Below are 20,000 nucleotides of genomic sequence, written 5' to 3'. Positions count from 1 at the left end.
AAATGATGTTCATCTGTAAAGTTTATCCATCTGAACTAAACAGCATCAGAAACGTGTGTTTGACACACAGATTATTTTCTGCACTCATCCAAAATCTGAATCTGAGGTGAATTCTGGTAGGAACCACCGGCGTGGTTACTTCCGGGTTGGCCTACAAAAACACGTCATCACTATTCCAGTCTGTACTGGCGATCTCAGGTTTGTTCTCAGACTGCATTTTAGACCAATCAGAACCAACTACAAGTAAAGGAGGCGGTTCAGAAGACAGAAACAAACAGAAGAGTCAGTCTAACAGAAAGGTGATTGGTTAACTGGAACTGTGCTGGTCGAACATGAAGAGAGAATCCTGAGCTGTCTTCATGTTCTGTTCACATGTGTAACATGCGTGTTCTCTATGAACATGTAAAAACACATGATGCGTTTGGAGTCAGCGTGTTGACATGAGTTTTCTTACCAGTGCTGAAGGCGACTCTCACAGTCTCTCACCACCTGTTTCAGGACAAATCATCAACAAATGAATCACAGTGACACGGTTTCACACATCACAGTCCAGGAGTCCAAGGGTTAACAGGTCAAAGGTCACACTGACGCCTGAGGAGTACTGATCACACGTCTTATGTTGAAACGCTGAAGAATCACAACTACAGCCTCACGCCGGATCAACGAAGACACACACGGCGAGGACGTGTGCACGCACAGCTCACACGCGGTGAGGACGTGCACGCACAGCGCCCACGCGGTGAGGACGTGCACGCACAGCGGCCACACGGCGAGGACGTTTACAGACAAGTCTTCTATCTGTGATCAGGAGCTGCAGAGAGATGACACGTTACTGCACATGCTCAGTTCGAGCCGAGTCCTCTGATTGGACGCTCTCTTCTAACACACACGGTCGTACCTTTGTTATATAAAATAAAAATGTGTTTTGTCCTTAGTGAAAGTGTCCTGACGACTCTTGACCTTTGTTTTGATTCGAAGGCGCACGTGAGGTGACGTTGTACGGTTAACTTTTGCAAAGCATTGTGGGAGTTGAAAGGTGGACCCAAAGCATGCCCCCCTGCCTGACCCCCGGGGTTCAGTCTGCACACTGACCTGTGCACGTGGGCTACCAAGAGTCTGAGCCACGCCCCCCTTTGTTTTTTTTTGTTTGGGGGGGGGGGGGGGGGGGGGGCACAGGAAACTTCCCGTTTCCCCCCTGATGAGCGGCCATGTTTCTACCTGTACTTTCTGATTTAATATGAGTGACTTTGTTTCTCCGATTTATAAAACATGACATGAAACAACCAACACCACGCGCAGAGCTGTGAAGGAAGCTTCTGGAAACATGCATGAACCATGTGACCCTCAGCTTCACTTCAGCTGCTCTTATTAAACATGGATCTGAGCGCTCGTGCTCCGGAGCTGCTCCCCCTCGTGCTCCGTTACCTGGCTAACACCACATGAATTTACCTTGTGGTGTTCCTCTCGGAGCCTGGCTATTCCTCCGAGGTTATCAGCTTCCTCAGTCATCGTCAACAAACACACACACAGAGAGAGGAAGTGATGCGTTCAAGGACCCCCACGCGCACTGCGCTCAGGGCTTGTTGTGAGTCCTAAAGAGGAAGAGATGCGTTCACGGACCCGCACGCGCACAGCGCTCAGGGCTTGTTGTGAGTCCTAAAGAAGTGTTTATGAACGCAGCTGCAGCAGCGTTTCCTTTGAGCCCTTCTGCTCGTGTTCATCCAACAGGCAGCGGAAGTTCTCCTCTCGTCACGCGCTGAGACCATTTCACCACCTCTGCATCGCTTCCAGAAACATCCACGCCTTCAAAAAATCCACAAAGATCAGCGAACAGTCCTCCAGGACACTCTCTGCTGCTGGCTGCGACCTGCGCCTCGGTCCACCGTCATCGAGCGGCGCTACGAGGGCAACATCCGGTCTGAGTTTTCAAAATAAAATACCTCGGCGATGAAAAAAAGGAAAAGGAACCACAGAAAACCAGCTAATGGCATTAAGGGAAACACATACAATTGGGAATTAGGAACCAAATAAACGTGTTAAAAATGGCTTTATTCCAAGCAGGGGTGTGTCCAGACTTTTTGGACTGGCTGGCCCAACTTGAGCACACCGGCCTGTCGCGTCCATTCGTCTGCTCTCACGCTGCTTCAGGAATAAGCAGGCCCGATCATGGTTACCTTTTGTACATGACATCCGAACACAACACATGAATGGCTCAATGTGATCATGACGTGTCCTTCATTTCCAAGGCAGGTGGACTTTAACAATACAAATAAAATAATGAAAGGGACTCACAGTCGAGTCAACGCCGGCACATCAGAGGACATTTTGAGTCATGTTAGTTAAATACAGACAGAACACTTCAGGATTTCAGATGGTGGAGACAGGAAGCGATTATACTTCATGGCTTCATGTCCATGTTGTGTTTATATCCACCTGTGTCTATGTCTTCTATTCATGCCCCAGGAGTGTAGGCCTACTGAACTTCAGCACTCAGGTGAGTCAAATGAACCGGACTTTGAGGATGTAGCGTGCCGAGTAACGGGACAGATTGTCTTGTGTGAGTCCGCCCTGAGGTCCTGTGTCCACCTTGGGTTTGTTCTGAGTGCCAACTTCTTTTTTTATTCTAGATAAGTAGAAAGTGTTTTCAGCCGCAGAGCCGCCTGGAGAAACGGCTGAAGCGCCCTTTACTCCACTGCTGTGGCTCAGTGGTCGAGTCAGGTGTCTCTAAATGAGAAGATCAGAATCAGCACACACACGGGGAGGGGAAATAAATCACAACAAAACAACTTATGTGCGGCATCTTATTTTGAAGGCGGCACATTGTTGTTCCGTTTTAAAAGATGTCTGACGCTACCTTGACGCAGCTGTGCTCCAGGTTCTCCCGGTGCATTCTGGGTAAATGTGCACGGTGGTGACACCAATGTAAACAAATTGACAAACCGTCGCGAGCTTGAAATGGTGTCGCAGCAACGTAGTGAGAGACACACTTTGACAGGAAGGACACTGAAGTGTGTGGAGGACATGTTGGAGCTGTCTGCAGCTGTGAAGACACAAACCTCTAAAACATGACGTCATGACGAGCGAGTGACGTATTCAGCTCAAAGCTCACACATTCAGGGCAGTGATGATGATGATGATGATGATGATGACCGTAAACTTTGGCTTTGCAGTAAATGAATACCACCGTCCACTCAGGGTTCAGCCCCCTTCTTGTCACTCGCTCATTGGCTGTCCGTGATGCATTCAAGTACAGTCGGGTATAGCGCTTATTTTCTTTGTGATAGTAATTGGAAAGTTTTTTGTTGTTCTATATTCCGAATTATGTAATTAACAAGCATTTTACACTTTTCAACATTTCATAAATGACTCCAAGCAGCATAAAACACAAATAATCCAGAGAGGCACATCTTTTACCAACTTTAGACTAAAAAAATGTTCATGTATCTTTTTAATCCTGCAAGATTTTGAGTTACTCTTAAAGAAGCAGTCTGACCCCTAGTGTTTAAAATGAGTACTGCAGTCTAAACTCTAATCATCACAGAGAGCTGTCTCCCCCCCTCCTCTCACACAGGTCAGCATGTGGTGGACACTGTAGCTTCAGTGTTTAGCCAGCTCTGCATGTGGTGGACACTGTAGCTTCAGTGTTTAGCCAGCTCTGCATGTGGTGGACACTGTAGCTTCAGTGTTTAGCCAGCTCTGCATGTGGTGGACACTGTAGCTTCAGTGTTTAGCCAGCTCTGCATGTGGTGGACACTGTAGCTTCAGTGTTTAGCCAGCTCTGCATGTAGAGACACTGTAGCTTCAGTGTTTAGCCAGCTCTGCATGTGGTGGACACTGTAGCTTCAGTGTTTAGCCAGCTCTGCATGTGGTGGACACTGTAGCTTCAGTGTTTAGCCAGCTCTGCATGTGGTGGACACTGTAGCTTCAGTGTTTAGCCAGCTCTGCATGTGGTGGACACTGTAGCTTCAGTGTTTAGCCAGCTCTGCATGTAGAGACACTGTAGCTTCAGTGTTTAGCCAGCTCTGCATGTGGTGGACACTGTAGCTTCAGTGTTTAGCCAGCGCTGCATGTGGTGGACACTGTAGCTTCAGTGTTTAGCCAGCTCTGCATGTGGTGGACACTGTAGCTTCAGTGTTTAGCCAGCTCTGCATGTGGTGGACACTGTAGCTTCAGTGTTTAGCCAGCTCTGCATGGGTCTGTAAAGCTTTCTGCGTTCTAACCTCTCTCCATGTTTCATCTCCAACATTGATCCTAGTTTGAGCAGCTTTCTGCTGCTGGAGCTTATTAGAAACATGCAGAGGCTTTTTAGCTCGGGTACAATCACTTCTATCTGAAGCAGTTCCACTGCCCGCTTCCATCGCTGCAACACCTGTTCACCTGATAACTGCTCTCATATCTGGCAAACCCAGGACTCAGAATCTAAACTTACAGGATGTACCTAAGGATCTTCTGCTGGTTCCCGTTTAGAATAACTTTGTTGTTGATCTCAAAATTAAAATATTTATTATTTATTTTGATATCAAAAAGTTATTTTTCTGTGATTTTAATCTCAGAAGAAAAACAATTGTCATTTACAGAATGTCCTTGAACATATCACTGTTCTTGCTCCCACAATGCTTTGCGGCCACAGTCATGACATGACAACGAGCAGGCTCAGAAATCAGGAGCAGAAACGGGTCAGAGATTTCAACATTACATCACTGAAGAAGTGTCAGAGTCCTTCATGAGGATTGGATGACGCTGTCAGGTAAGCTCCTCGTGTTTCCGGTGTTTTATTTAAGAGGACTCATCATTCACAGAGTGTAGATGCTGCTCATGTCTGTGCTGATGATCACTGATGCAATCACTCTTATTATTCTACTGTTAGAATAAAGGCTGCAGCTGTTTGTCCAGCTCAAAGCTTCATGTCTCAGTCTGCTTTGACTTTAATGTTTGATTTATCTTCAGCTGATTTTCTACCTTCACGTGATCTTACATTCATGAATATGTCAGAATGTCTCTTACAGCTTTTCCACATGTTTTCAAAATGATCCGCACACAAAAAGAAGACATCACATGTCTCAATATTTACAGCTGGAGAGAAATCTCAAATATATTTCATTGACTAATAATCTTTAAACTTTATAAATGAGAGATCCACTTCTGATCCATTCTGATAAATCCGTACTGACACTGATGATGTTTTCATAACTGATGTTGTTGTTTGTATTAAAACAATAAAATGATCAATAAAAACCTGACGGCGCCGTCAGTCCGATATTCAAAACGTTGATTACGTCATCCGACCTGATGGTCTCATCTCGAGTTTTATTTACTGTGATCGTTAAAGATGTCAGCCGGGCCTTCTTCAATGATACATCATCAAGTTTATTACAGAGTGAATGACATGATAACCCCTGACCTTTGACCCCTGACGTGGCGATGCTGTAATGTCTCCTCACACTTGTGAATGTAATCCACAGCATGTGTCAGCGCATCGATGATGTCATGAAGCTGTGCTGTGAGTTATCAGCCAATCAGCAGATCCAGACCACAGTGAAAGGCTCGGGGAAGGGGGCGGCAGCGGCGGGGGGTCTGGCCTTCGCTGGAGGGCTGGTCGGGGGGCCTCTCGGTATAGCAGTCGGTGAGTAGTGTTTTTATTGACTCTACTTACTGAAGGACACCTGATCTGTTTAACCTACCACCTGTTCCCCTGTAGGGGGCGCCGTGGGAGGCCTGCTGGGCTGCTGGCTGACCAGCGGGCAGTTCAAACCTCTGCCTCAGATCATCATGGAGCTCAGTCCTCAGCAGCAGCAGAAGCTCTACGACGACCTGGCGCTGGTGCTGGGAGACATTCAGTGGACGGATCTGGCTCAGCTCACGGCGTTGGTGATGGGAAACGCCACCCTGAAGCAGCAGCTCACCGGCGCCCTGCTCGGCTACATCACCAAGGAGCTGCAGGCCAACGTGCACTATGTGGACTGAAGACCTGCTTTAGGGGGACGTGGACTCACTCTGTGGAGCTGGAGAGACTCAGGACGTTCATTTGCACAGACCTACTGGAAACACTGGTTCATAATGTATCCTCCATATTGACTGGGAAAAAGAATTATTTAAAGGAAGTGACGATCATGTCTGAGCCCGACAGTGAAGATCACATAATATATAAAGTGAAGAGGTAAATAAGACAAAGCTGTCACTCACAGATACATCCAGACTCTTTGTTGCTGTGAAGGATTTCATCCATTAAAAACTGTTTGGATTTCTTTTTCTCAACCTTGATTTTATTCCAGTTCTCCCATTGAACCAGAAAATCAAAAGGTGAAACATTTGATGTTCTTTAAGAAGGGCGCCGGTAGTGTTGGAGGACTTCAGACTGGTCTTAGTCTGAAGTCCTGTCTCGAGACCACTTATTGAAGGTCTCGTCCTGGAATCAGAAGCGTTTGTACTCAGTCTTATTTTGGTCTCAGACTCGGAGGACTGCAGATCTTAGAGAGCGGTCGAGACCACCACTCAAAGCTTTGTTACTGTGATTAGAAGTTCCCGTTCTAAAAGAACCAAGGACTTGTTCACAGAGCTGGTTTTCTGGTGTTGGGGTTTAAGTGAGTGACCCCCCCCCCCAACAAGCAGGATTTTTTGGTGATATTTATGGTCTCAGTCTCTGAGCACTCTGGTCTTGGTAATGTCCTGGTCTGGAGGTTGTGGTCCTCCAGGTGGACTGGTCTGCTCTGGTTTCTGTCTCTGTCCACACGTCCCTTCACCACCACAAAATGAAGAGTGGCTCTTCATTGGAGGCGGCTGGTGGAGAAGCAGAGAGAATCACTCCCATGATTCCCCACCAGCCTCGACATCATATTTAGTTATTGCTTTGATTGAGCGCCCCCTGGTGGTGAAACTGACATACTGTTTGTTAACGGAGTAAAGATGCACTGACTCAGTGGGGGAGTTGGAAATATATTTTTATTTGTAAATACACGCCACACCGTCCCCAACTCGAACAGAGAGCCATCTAAAAATCTACATTATACAGACAGGAAGTGAGGCAGAGTTTATCCTACGACGACGGTCTCCTCATCGGGGAACTCGTAGTACGGGACTTCCAGGTTGAGGGGAGCCGGTCCCTTTCTTATTCTTCCTGAGGCGTCGTAGTGCGAGCCGTGGCAGGGGCAGTAGTATCCTCCGTAGTCTCCGGCGTTGGCGATGGGCACGCAGCCCAGATGGGTGCACACGCCCAGCACGATGACCCAGCTGGGGTTCTGGACTCGATCCTTGTCGTGTTGAGGGTCCCGCAGCTCCCCGAGGCTCACCGCCTCCTCCGTGGCAATTTCCTTCTCTGTGCGGTGACGGACAAACAGCGGCTTCCCTCTCCACTTGAAGGTCATGTTTTTGCCTTCGGGGATGTCGCCGAGCTTGATCTCGATCTTGGACAAGGCCAGGACGTCCGCCGACGCGCTCATAGAGGAGACGAACTGGGTGACCACCGTCTTGGCTGCGTAGACGCCGACCATGGTGGACGCTCCAGTGACGAGGTACGAGAACGTTCTCCTGGACTCGCTGCTGTCCTGGGATGACTTGTTGGGGTCTGTGACCTCAGGGCGGCGGTAGTCGTTGAAGTCGGGGATCTTGATGTCTGTGTGCGCGAGGCGGACCGCTCCAGGAGCTGGAAACGAGACCAAGGTTTTAGTTTTAAAAGACAAAGAACTCTTCAGAAAACATTTGTGCCCAGCTCATGTTCAGAACACTGACGAGCAGATCATCTACCAAGGAGCAGGAAGAGGTCTGCAGCCACACTTCTACAGTGAAGAAGACCAATGAGACCCCATCTCTAAACTCTGAGTCAGTACATCATCAGTACGTCACTTCTGAGATATAATCAAAGACAGAAAGGGTTTTCTGTTGGTTCTGGTTCAGACACCGTTTCTTCCTCTCAAACAAACAACAGACTAAAGCTAAGCTAGGTGACGTGTTCGGGTCCATAGAAGTGCCAGAGAGCCGCATAGAGGGTACATCATTAAAGAAGCAGCAGGAGCTCAGTCTGCAGGGACTCAAGGAACCCAGAGGGTTCAAGTTCCTGTGCGGACCAAATCTGAAGGCAAGACACCCGACACCCTTAGTGTCCCCATACAGGACACATAGGTACATCTTCGTCTCCTGATGATTAATGTTCGTGCCCATGGTCAAGTGTTTGAAGACAGCTGGAGCTGCCGTCTTATACGTCCACCAAACTGGAGCTCGTCTGTGTCAGACTTCCAGTTCCTGAGACGATGGGTTCACCAGGTGGTTGTTTCTGTGACTTTTATTTAAATTATAAGAAAGAGGACTTTTACCTCTTTATGTTTGTGACAAGTATCCTGGTCAATAAACCCCTCTCCAAGCCTCGAGCTCGTTTTGACTGTCCTTGGTCACATTTGAGGGTTTATGTCTCAGTAACATACCATCACCCGTATTTGTCCTTTAAAATGTTGGAAGCTATTTGTGGCTTTAAAACTCAAAATCAAGTGTCCTCTGATTCAGGACTTAAAGGGGACATATGATGAAGAACCCACTCTGACAGTGTTTTTGAACATTTATTTAAGTAACCTGAGAGTGAAATAAACCCATCCAGTACTTTGTTTGTGGTCTGTTTAAGTCTGACAACACAGAGAAAAATGCTCAGTTTCAAACATGCCCTCCTTGTGACGTCACAGTGGGATTTGGGTAAATAAGCCCCTCCCCTCCCCTGGTATCTTCACCCATGGACTCCACCTTCAGCCTTGAGAAAAACTTTTCTTTAGGTCCACCATTTTTATTTTCACTAGTGAAGGAGTAATGTCTACTGGGTAAACTCAGGGGGCGGGGCTTATTACATTTAAAGAGACACACACACCAAAACAGAGCGTTCTGAGAGAGCTGGTTTCTACAGGGTCACGTCCTCTGCTGCTTGATTCATGTTATATTTAGACCAAAGCTCAGAAACACTGATGTTTTATTTAGAGCACAGGGGGACGACTGTAACACGGGTCGACGTCTAACCACACAAACTCTTCATGATACTGTTTGTAAAAACGACCATCATGCATTCATCTTATGTTGGTTTTTTCTCTGATTGTTTGGAGGTCTATATGTTGTTTAAACTACAACAACGCTCCGATCTTCACACTGTTGGCTGACAGACATCAGGAGGAAGGAGCCTGATTCATGATTCTTAAACTGGATCGTGCTCCAGTTTCTTTACTTCTCAGGAGTAAAACTTTAAAATGAAATACAAACTTTGGCTCAAGGACAAAAAAAAAATAAAAATAAATCAAGAGTGTCATCTTGGACATCAGGAAATACTGAATAACTTTTAAATTAACGATACTTTACATTTGATCGTCCCGTTGGGGAGTGTGTCTTTCCTAACGTTTGAACACCGAACAATCCGGTCCAAGGCTGCGTCTCTAAAGTGTCCGTTAACACTGTTACCTAAACCAGAGTCTTCTATGACCTTTGTTGGCATGTCATCTGCGTTGCCATGGTTACATGCCGTACTGTCGTTTAAGCATCGAGTGTGATTTACACACATTTCAGTTAACTGTTAAACACGAGATCTGATTCCTGCTCTGGAAACGTTATTCAGTCAGAGTCGGACCGGCTGCTCAGCGGGTGTCTCTGATCTGGAAGGTCAGGGGCTCGAGTCCCTTCACCACCTATCAGTCGGTGTATCGATGATCAGTTATACAAACATGATCCTGTCATCATGTCAGCTTGTTCTCACAGGTTTGAAGCTTTTTAGTGTTTTATATTCTCGATTCCTTCAAGGTGAATAAAGACGCATTCAATTCAATCTCGACGTGTTATTAGAGGAACATATTAAGATTTTAAGAGACGATGTTTACGTCCCACCGTATGGTCCCACCCTCACTAGAGCCCGGTTCTGTCCAGTCACCTGTCCGTCCTCACCTGCACAGGCTCCGGAGGTCAGCAGGTGTTTGGTGGTCTGCAGGTACGGGGACAAAGCCCCGGGACGAGCGGCGATGGACATCATCTCTGCCCAAAATCTCAGTCCTCCAGCCGGCTGTGGACGACCTTGCGCCGTTAAATAACGTTGGGTGTTACAGTCTAATCGGTGTTACCAGAAACCGGCTCCGCTGATACAACGTTCCGCTTTACGTCAGCTCTTCTTCTTCTTCTTCTTTGGGATTCTGGTGGTTAGTATAAACGTGTTGATGCATTACTGCCACCAACCGGTGTGGAGGGTCCAGTGAAGAAGAAGAAGGAAGGAGGGGGATGGAGGATTAGGGACACATCGATTCACTCAACTCAACGATATGAATCATTTATGTGACTAAATAAGACCAGAGACAAATGACGACTGCAAAGATCCCTTGAGGGGCTGCTAACCTGCCTCAGTGTGGTTTGGCTCTTCAGAACGCGCCCCTTCGCTGGGCCATTCCCCCACTGACCAGAATGGCTCAGGGTCACACTGAATCCCGACTAACCTGAGCACGATGAGGAGAGGAAGTGTGCAGAGCGCTCACACTGACTAAACGAACTGGACTTTAGGGTGGAAGCGTGCTTGGAGCTTGTGCTGTAGATTAAACGCTGCATCATGTTGGTTGTGTTATTTGTGTAGTTCTATTTTTTTCATCTTTTCATTTTCTGTCTTGAAACTGTTTCCACACCTCTGATTTTAAACGTCTCTGATCTCCAGCTCCTGACGCTCGTCGTATCACTCAGATTCATTCTTTAGATTATTGATGTGAACCTTGAATCGATTTATCACGATTTTACAATGAATCTTTACATCAAGAAAACTGTTTGAATTGTATGAATGGAGAATATTAATACGTCTTCTCCCCTTCAGACGGATAATTCCTCTTTATCTTTCTTTGTTGACTCTCACTGACCATCTTTGGTTTGTAGTTTTTGTCTGCGCTGGCTGATCACAAACAGCTCGCCTGTAGAGTAAACACAAGGCAGGTCAGACATATATAAAGGATATCTGACAGGAGCTAGATGACACAGTGTGGTAGGGACTGGCACAAACTCAGACTATGTTGTCATGGTGATGGAGTGGAACATGTCAGGGACGAGGAGGACTGTGGGCATTATGAATATGAGCACTGTTGATAATCACACACAGTAGGTGGCAGTTATGAAACATGTATGTAAAACTCTACAAGAAGAAAAGTGATCAGTTTGGAGAGTGGGGTCAGGAAAGATTAAGACTAATTTATTCCAGTGGACGGCTGACATTTCGGTATTCATTTCCTGTTGTAGTTCTACATTTTTCATCCTGTGAAAATCTTTCATTTTTTTTAAATATCCTGCTAAAATTACATTCCATACAGTGCAAATATTTATTTATTTTTACATCTCATATACTGCTAATATCACATCCATACTGTGCAATATCTATATTTTTATATTCTGTTTAAATCACTTTTATACTGTGTAAATATTTTTATTTCTATATTTTATATACTGCTAAAATTACATCTCATACAGTGCAATATCTATATTTTTGTTTATACCCTGCCATGGTTCACGTCTCATACAATGCACTATTTATATTTGACACCCTGCTATAGACCTGATATCTCGTACTGTGCAACAAGAAATCTGATGTCTGTTTATCTATTTAAATTTAGTATGCTGCAAACTGTAATGAGTCCTACCACACATATCCCACCTTCCCTTAACGAGGGTCACTCTTTTTTCTTTTTGACCCGTACGCTTGTTGTTGTTTTTTTGTTCTTAGCTTTGTGCACTTTAAGGTAAAGCCAAGTCATCTCGTTTTACAATTTGTATAATGACAATAAAGGCATTCTATTCTATTGTATTTCGTTCAGGCAGTTTTCCAGTCAGCTGTTTCCGGGGTCCTCGTGATGTAAACAAGGGTCCTCCTCCCACCAAAGATGGAGCCGAGCTACAGAATGGAGACATGACAGAGAAGATTTAAAGATGAAAATCCCGAAGAGGAAACTTTTCCTTCTCATTATTTTTGCGTACGTGGCGTTTTCTCTGTACGCTGCGTACAACGTCTTCTTCAGCACCAAGGTGATGTCCCGCGTGCACCGGGTGGTGAAGAAGGAGGCGGGAGCACCTGCAGGTACCGTCACGAGCCTGACGGATAAAAACCGTTAATAATCTCACTCACCGGAACACAACCGTCACGAGCCTGACCGTTAAGAATCTCACTGACCGGAACACAACCGTCACGAGCCTGACGGATAAAACCGTTAATTACCTTTATTACTGTTTCTTTTATAATCGTTATAACGTCGCTGATATTTATTCAGATATTTGTTAAATACATTTTATATTCAGATATGACTTCAGATAAATATCACGATTAATTGAACATTTAATTACGATGAATGAACGATTATTTAATTTATTTTTATTTTACAGGGACAGTGTGTATTAATAAATATTAATGTAAAAATATCAAAAGGCTGATTTTCATCTGTTGTCTCTGCTCAGGTTTTATAAAAAGGCTTTGTAGAAAATTAAATAGTTTAGGTTTAGTTTGACTGTAAATATGATCGACTATTAAATCTAGGATCTTTTTTCTAATGAGTGAATGTTTGATGAAATATTTAATGGTAATTTATTGAATATTTGAAACTGAAATCAAAGCTTCACTTGAAATGAAAACGACATGTTTTAGTTTTAAAGTATTTAACTTCTCTAAAACAGTAGAGAATAAATAAGTTGTACACAGTTTTTCTACAGTTTACCTTTGACTTATTTTTGTTTGCTGTCGTCTTCTCTATAGAATAAATATGTAATAAAACAGTATATATAAATATGTGTTATATAAATATGTAATAAAACAGTTTATATAAAGATACATGTTATATACATATAAAAGAGTTTATAAAAAGACGTGTAAAAATAAAGCGTGTATATTTTGTGTTTTTCTGCTGCAGGCGGGGTCAGAGACAGCGGCGCCGCTGCTCCGTTTTTAGCCGATGATTGGAATCCGTGGGAGGACGAGCAGGTGGAGTACAACTCAGCTTTGAACAAGAAACGAGACGCCTTCAAGCAGCACCTGAGCCGAGTCGACAAGAACAAACCCAAAAGATATAAGGTCCAAATCTGGGGCAAAGCAGCCGTAGGTCAGTCATGGATTCACCTTGGATGGTGTCAGTTATTTACCCCTGCAGGCAACAGAAGGGGGGCAGCTGAACTCAGGAGCTCTGACACTTGTTTAGGTTGAAAAGGAAGATGTGTGTGTTCTCTTCTCCTCTTTAGGAGAGAGGGAAGCAGCCGTGATGAGGCTCATGGTGACATGTTCACTCTCTTTCCTCAGGACTTTACCTTTGGGAACATATTTTAGAGGGACCCCTCAACCCCACTGACAAGGTGGCCCAATGGAGAGAGGGAGAGCTGCAGGCGGGGAAGATCGACTTCAGGTAACCAATCAAAGGTCAACGTTTGCTTTGAGGACTGTGAAATACAGCAGGTGGTAAAATGAGCAGTAACTGGTAGAGAAGCGTCAGATTGACCGGCTCCTCGTCCTCCTCAGTTTCTACACAGGGCCTGCTGTGGTCCAGGGGCACGTCCCTCTGGATATGAACAGCCTGGTTCTGGTTCTGAACGGGCGCGAGCAGCAGAAGGTGTCGTACTCCACGCGCTGGTTGGAGCACGTCCAGGCCCTGGTGCAGTCCCACACGGTGGCACACGTGGCCGTGGTCCTGCTGGGGAACGAGCGCTGCAACAACGGCTGGATCGGCCCCTACTTGAAGAGGAACGGGGGCTTCGTGGAGCTGCTGTTTGTGGTGTACGACAGTCCCTGGATCAACGACAAGGACGTCTTCCAGTGGCCTCTGGGCGTCGCCACGTCTGTATCCAATGTCACCATGTTAAACTGCACATGTGGTCTCCTCCTGAAAGCAGGACTAACACAGCGGCTTCTCTCTGTGCAGGTACAGACAGTTCCCCATGATCAGGCCCAACACTCAGCTGATCACCTCCACCAGGCCGTACCTCTGTAACTTTCTGGGAACCGTTTACAAGAACTCGTCCAGGGAAACGCTCATGCAGGTGCTGAAACAGTCTGGACTGGAGAAAGAGTGCATCACGGCGGCCAGGGAGAAGTAAGTCAGCGACAGGTGGTCGAGTCATCGTGTAGGATGGAAATCACGCTGATATAAAAGTCTACGGTCTCTATGTGGTATCTTTACACCCCGACACGTGACCCTAATGTTTCCTCAGTGCGGCTCCATGTGTGTGAGAGGCAGCAGCTGTCAGGGTTTAGAGTTCAGTAAACCAGCAGGAGGAGTGCTGAGACCCCGTGTGATGATACTAATCAGGAGTTATTCAGGAACACACAACACTCTTTCATTTGTCTTCCTGGTTTTGAATGCTTCCACGCATGTTTTACGGGTTTTACCCTTTTTCCAGATTTCATAGCTCTTTCTAGAAGTTGATCTCTAAAGATCAGGATTCAGAGACGAGACATACCGGGGACCAGAGTGCCCAGAGGCGTTTCCTTCTAACCAGAGTAATGACGCAGAGCAACAACCAATCAGTGGTGGTCTTAACTGTTCTGGATTCAAAATGTGGTGTGAGTGAAAATGCTTTAGATTCTGAGCCTCCAGAAGGTTCTTTAGAAAAGTGAGCGTGTGTGATTTTGTGCAGTGAAGGTGAGAAAGCAGAAGAGACGTGTTCAGTGCAGCTGAAGTCTGAAGTGTCGTGTCCTTCAGGTGGCTCCCTCAGGAGACGCCCGACTCTCTCCGGAGTTACCAGACGGCGCTGGCTCAGAGCGAGCTCACGCTGTGTCCCGTCGGCATCAACACAGAGTGCTACCGTATCTACGAGGCGTGCTCGTACGGCTCGCTGCCCGTGGTGGAGGACGTGCTGACGCCGGGCACCTGCGCCGCCGGGCCCAGCTCGCCTCTGCGCCTGCTCAAAGCTGCCGGGGCGCCCTTCGTCTTCATCAGCGACTGGAGGGAGCTGCCGGCCATCCTGGAGAGGGAGCGCGGGATGAGCCAGGAGCAGAGGGTGGACCGGAGGAGGAGGCTGCTGGAGTGGTACGCGGGTTTCCGTCAGCAGATGAAGGAGAGGTTCAGCGAGGTCATCGAGGAGACCTTCTTCAAGAACGCCTGAGCGTGACGACGCTCTCGGCGGGCGTCGACGTGTCATCGTGCTTTAAACTGTTTCAATGTGACTTACTACTGGTGTGATGAACATGGTGGAGTGTGTGTGTGTTATTCCTGTGCTGGTTCTTTATTTATCATCGTCATGTTTACAAAGCTCTTTTAGGATGACTATGAACTGCCTTTGCATTTCAAAGTGTTATTAACTGTGTTTTATATTTCTCTGTTTGTATGCACTAAACTTTATTGAAGGCGTCGTGATGGTGAGTAGAGACGTGTTGTTCAGCTGTGGCATGACTTCTGATCCAGACTCCTTCTTTCTCTCTGTCCTGTGCTGCATGGATCCTTTTTAAAGAGTGCAATAAAAGAAAGCAGGAAGGAGGAGTCAGCTGATCTGCCTGTTCGTCTTCTTCTCCTCCTGCAGGGGGCGCTCTTCACCTTTTCATTCAGTGCACACAAGTTACTCTCTCATTGACAAATCAAAATAAACCTCAAGCTGCTAACGTGAGGAAGAATAAATCACATCATATATTTAGTCATATTAAATAAGTCATATTTAGGAGCCCAATAATAAATACAATAATGATAATATATATTTATATATCAGTCCTGTTTCATATGAGCTCAGCTGTGTTCGTGAGTGTTTGAAGGGTGCAGGTATCCTCTAAGTGCCGTCTGATTGGTCAGCCTGTGCAGTGACACAGCTGCAGGATTCAAACGGTGCACATGCATGAGTGGAAACTTCCAGAACAGGGTCAACGTTTCAATGTTCCTACCTGATTACCTGAAAAGTAATCAGAACACATGACCTGTGACTCTGCTGAGGACTGACGTGAAGACATGTCATGTGGATTTCATGAGGACCATGGACTCCCTGAAGTCAACATGCAGACGATCAGTCACTGAATCCTCTGACCTGCTTCGACCGCGGTGCACACTCATTTATAATGATGTGTGTTTCCCTTCACACTAAGCAATCAGACTATCATTTCTAACTTCATCTATACTGGAGGTGAACGATGGTCGGAGGGGCCCCGGGCCTCAAAGACTGTAGAATCACCCCGTTCACTTTGACTTAAACACATGAATAAAGGGCTGAGGGGGGGGGGGGGTCAGTCCTCTGGTCACTTGTTTAGTTTGAGTTAAACACATGAATAAAGGGCTGAGCTGGGGGGGGGGGGGGCAGGGTGTCAGTCCTCTGGTCACTTGTTTGAGTTAAACATGAATAAAGACCTGAGCTGGGGGGGGGGGGGCAGGGTGTCAGTCCTCTGGTCTAAAGGGCTGAGCTGGGGGGGGGGGGGGGGCAGGGTGTCAGTCCTCTGGTCTAAAGGGCTGAGCTGGGGGGGGGGGGGGGGGAGCAGGGTGTCAGTCCTCTGGTCTAAAGGGCTGAGCTGGGGGGAGCAGGGTGTCAGTCCTCTGGTCTAAAGGGCTGAGCTGGGGGGGGGGGGGGGGGAGCAGGGTGTCAGTCCTCTGGTCTAAAGGGCTGAGCTGGGGGGGGGGGGGAGCAGGGTGTCAGTCCTCTGGTCTAAAGGGCTGAGCTGGGGGGGGGGGGGGGGCAGGGTGTCAGTCCTCTGGTCTAAAGGGCTGAGCTGGGGGGGGGGGGGGGGGGGGGAGCAGGGTGTCAGTCCTCTGGTGTCCACTAGCTGGATGAGTGTGCAGGAGATCCCTCCCCTCTCCTCTCTCCTGGCTCCAGCTGCTGCGTGCTGCAGTCGGCCTGCCCTGTCTGCCTCTGAGCCTGCTGGGAGCTGGAGGGAGAGGAACCGTCGAGGGAGAGCGAGCAAACGGGGGGAAGTGTGTGTGTGTTTCTGTGAGTGTGTGTGTGTGTGTGTGAGAGAGAGAGAGAGAGAGAGAGAGTGCGGGGGTCTCAAACTGGATAAAACGCAACATTCAGGCCGACTTTGAAGCCGTTCGGACGGACAGTCGGGACAACTTTACAGAGAGCTGTGAAAACACGCAGGAGAAGCTGGAACTTGCGTGATTCTTTGCGCGCGCGCGTGCGTGTGTGTGTGTGTGTGTGTTTTCTTGTTGCTCCGCGCAGCTTGCTCTCATACTGAGCGGATCCGTGCGTCGGAGCAGGACTGCGCATCGAGCTCTCCAAACACCAGAGGAATCATGAAGAAGAAGTAAAGCTGGTTTTCTTTCTGTGCAGAGTTAGACACTAAGTATCAGTCAGTCTCGCGCTTCTTCTCCGTCCTCTCGCGGTGCTTTCCCTCGTGCTGTGCGGGATGCGTCGGCTGCTGTAGGATCCGCTTGTTGACGAGGAAAAGAAAGAAGAAGTTCAGCAGAAGAGTGGGACACGAAGAGACAGAACATGTCCTCACCCAGGTTTAAAAAGGACAAAGAAATCATCGCGGACTACGAGAGTCAGGTGAAAGGTAAGAGAGAGAGAGAGAGAGAGAGGTTGATGTCTACCTGTAGATGAGTCATCAGAATGAATGTTGGGACTTGAAGTGTTTAAGAAGAAATGACCTCCTGTGGGTGAACACGGTGTCTGCGTGGGTTCACTTTAAAGAGCTTTTAAACACAGTGTTAAACAGTGATGTGAGTTTTTAACAACATGAAATGATTGGTTGTTTGAGCTCTTTCCTTTGCTTGTTTTTCACCTGAGAGCCAATGAAAGGGCTCAGCTCAGGTGACGTTTCAGAGGGAGCGATCCGCTTCGATACCTTTCACATCGCGATACTTTGATTTATTCTCTTATTTATTTAAAGGCACCATGTTCCAGTCTCTGATTCTGTTTAATTACAAATAAGAAGGCGACTCTTCCCTTCTCTGGTTGTTTTAATCAATACTAAGTCCTTCTGTTTACTGGAGTAGCGTCTATGCGGACGCCATCGTACGAAGCGTGACCCGCACCTCGTAAGCAAAAGTGCGTAACTTAGGTCATCAAGTCTTAATACGATCATGTTGATGCAGAGACGCTCGTAACCAGACTGTGAGTTCACTTTGTGTTAATACAGTGTGTCAACCACACACACACACACACACACACACACACACAGAGCACTGTTCTCCCCCGCAGGCTCCGTTAATCCCGCCTCTCCTCTGGACCGCCCCTGTAAGGTATGGGGGGGGGGGGTCACTTCGTCCCCCATCACGCCTTCTCACATACAGAGTGAAGTTGAAACATTACGGGGCGTAAATAAGCAGGGTGAGCGTGATTGGACGACACAGACCACAAGCTAGCATGTTAGCGGTCTGCGTGTTAGTATTGTATTTCCTGCACTGACGACATGTCGCCCAGTTCTTAAAACTCTGCTGACGGAATAACTCCAATGTAAAGTGCCTGCTTTCAGTCACCATGGTTACCTGTACACAAACGAGAAGAGACCGCGGCGGGACCACAAACGGAGGATATCACTAGCATAGCATATACTAGCATTCGCGCTGCTAACTAGTATCGCAGCGCTACGAAGAAACGCAGACGCACCAGCATGCACTGCTGTCGACTGTGGAGCGCTAGCCTCTCGTCACTACGTGTCATTTACAGCTGGATCCACGGGCCGGTCATCGCCCCCTGCTGGTTCACAAAGAGCAGTGCAGTCTATCGCCCCCTGCTGGTTCACAAAGAACAGTGCAGTCTATCGCCCCCCTGCTGGTTCACAAAGAGCAGTGCAGTCTATCGCCCCCTGCTGGTTCACAAAGAGCAGTGCAGTCTATCGCCCCCTGCTGGTTCACAAAGAGCAGTGCAGTCTATCGCCCCCTGCTGGTTCACAAAGAGCAGTGCAGTCTCATCGATTTAAATGTTTTTCTTTTTTAACGTGATGTATTGTTGCATTGTGCCGGTGACGGTCTGGGCTCATGGTGACCCTCTGAGTGTGAAGCGTTAGCGACATGCATCAGGACCCCCCCCCCCCCCCCGAAGAAGCTGTTTTGATGCAACTAAAGTCCTTGACACTCCTTTTCTGTATCTCTCTCTGCGTCCTCGTCAGCTTGTTGTCTGAGTTTTAAAGGTTGAAGTGAAACGATATGTAGAGCAGCTTCCTGTTTGAGATGGACGGACATGCAGGTAAACTCGTCTTCAAACTCTCAGTCCAGCCTTCTCTTCTTCAGAGCATCGGGCTGCTGTGCGTGTGATTTAGGGACGCCTCCTGAAGCGGTCTCCTGCAGGCAGAGCTGAGCGAGTCCAGCACAGGAAAGAGGCTGCTCCGGGTTGCCATGGGGACTTGGCCCTAAGCCAACCAGCTCATAGTGTTTAGCAGGCTGAAATACCTCGTATTCACGTCCCCGTATCCAACCTTAAATCCAGAAAAGGAGGGGGGGGGGGGGGGGGGGGGGGGGTTAGCGGGGTCTGGGGGGGGGGTTAAATTAGAGAAGAGACCACCGCTGCTTGAGGAATGACACGCTGGCATGTGTCGGAGCGCACGCTCTCATTTGTCAGGAATGTTGGACGATGACTCAGGGCTCGCAGCCTGTAATAGAAGATGATGCACAATCATAGGGGACGTTAAACAAGATGTGGGGGGGGGGGGGCGGGGGAGGGGGGGTCAGCTCGGTGCTCGGAGGTGATGCTTCCTCACACGGAGAGCTGAGCGTTTGCATGAAATACAGTTCTTGATCTGTTTGCATTGCAAATGTCCCGTGTGTGTTCAGCTGTGTGTTTATCGCTCACACGTGTTCTGACGCCGGACTCGTCTCACTCCACCTTTCAAATGACACGCCGTCCTGTCAGACGTGACGCTGCCACAGCGAGCCTCCTCACACACACACACACACACACACACACACACACACTCCTTCAAACTCCCACACTGAGATTGTCAAATATCTGGCAGACAGGTTTTGCATCAGGTTACATAAGCAGGCGGATCTGCAGGCCCGGTCCTGGTCCTGATGAGGACTTTGTATTCAGCCCTGGACTCGTCCTCTTGCTGTGTCTGACAGCATTCACGTCTTTAAAGCGCTCTCACGGCCCGTCTCAGCCGGCTGCCTGCACCATGACAGGCCGTGAAG

The 20,000-nt window shown here is 47.6% G+C and overlaps 4 protein-coding genes and 1 long non-coding RNA gene across 7 annotated transcripts in view; 2 read left to right on the top strand and 3 right to left on the bottom strand.

Annotated features, from left to right (window-relative positions):
* The window catches only part of uri1 (URI1 prefoldin like chaperone), a 6,440-nt gene extending 4,513 nt beyond the window's left edge, over positions 1–1,927 (bottom strand). The window contains exons 1-3 of one of the 3 annotated variants that reach the window (XM_079345877.1): positions 1,623–1,927; positions 1,450–1,558; positions 455–489 (exon numbers count right to left, since the gene is read on the bottom strand). In XM_079345877.1, the coding sequence (XP_079202003.1) occupies positions 455–489; positions 1,450–1,509 (95 nt within the window). In that variant the 5' untranslated portion in view covers positions 1,510–1,558; positions 1,623–1,927. Of the gene's footprint in view, positions 1–454; positions 492–1,008; positions 1,037–1,449 lie in introns of those variants that run through there. The other 2 variants (XM_079345876.1, XM_079345878.1) reach the window with 2 other exon arrangements.
* A 2,673-nt stretch (positions 1,928–4,600) lies between these two features.
* On the top strand, positions 4,601–6,245 carry LOC306824858 (protein C19orf12 homolog). The gene is made up of 3 exons (XM_079345234.1): positions 4,601–4,747; positions 5,463–5,623; positions 5,699–6,245. Exons 2-3 carry the CDS (start codon positions 5,464–5,466, stop codon positions 5,962–5,964), a joined length of 426 nt encoding a protein of 141 aa, XP_079201360.1. The 5' UTR covers positions 4,601–4,747; position 5,463; the 3' UTR covers positions 5,965–6,245.
* Positions 6,246–6,920: 675 nt separating this feature from the next.
* Positions 6,921–10,131, bottom strand: LOC306825541 (cytochrome b-c1 complex subunit Rieske, mitochondrial-like). Its single transcript, XM_079346353.1, has 2 exons — positions 9,901–10,131; positions 6,921–7,639 (listed from the first exon to the last, which is right to left on the bottom strand). The coding sequence occupies exons 1-2, from the start codon at positions 9,983–9,985 to the stop codon at positions 7,029–7,031; spliced, it is 696 nt and encodes a 231-aa protein (XP_079202479.1). The 5' UTR covers positions 9,986–10,131; the 3' UTR covers positions 6,921–7,028.
* Positions 10,132–11,766: 1,635 nt separating this feature from the next.
* LOC306825322 lies at positions 11,767–12,240 on the bottom strand. The gene is made up of 3 exons (XR_013779242.1): positions 12,146–12,240; positions 11,953–12,066; positions 11,767–11,869 (listed from the first exon to the last, which is right to left on the bottom strand). It is a non-coding gene; the product is annotated as an uncharacterized lncRNA (long non-coding RNA).
* Positions 11,864–15,440, top strand: rxylt1 (ribitol xylosyltransferase 1). Its single transcript, XM_079345990.1, has 6 exons — positions 11,864–12,052; positions 12,876–13,064; positions 13,259–13,361; positions 13,475–13,789; positions 13,875–14,045; positions 14,655–15,440. The coding sequence occupies exons 1-6, from the start codon at positions 11,905–11,907 to the stop codon at positions 15,055–15,057; spliced, it is 1,329 nt and encodes a 442-aa protein (XP_079202116.1). The 5' UTR covers positions 11,864–11,904; the 3' UTR covers positions 15,058–15,440.
* Positions 15,441–20,000: the final 4,560 nt, after the last annotated feature.

This window comes from Symphodus melops (genome assembly GCF_947650265.1).
Source record: "Symphodus melops genome assembly, chromosome: 6".
Taxonomy (NCBI): Eukaryota; Metazoa; Chordata; class Actinopteri; order Labriformes; family Labridae; genus Symphodus; species Symphodus melops.
Note: the sequence above shows the minus strand (reverse complement) of the source record. Positions and strands in the feature narration are given on the sequence as shown.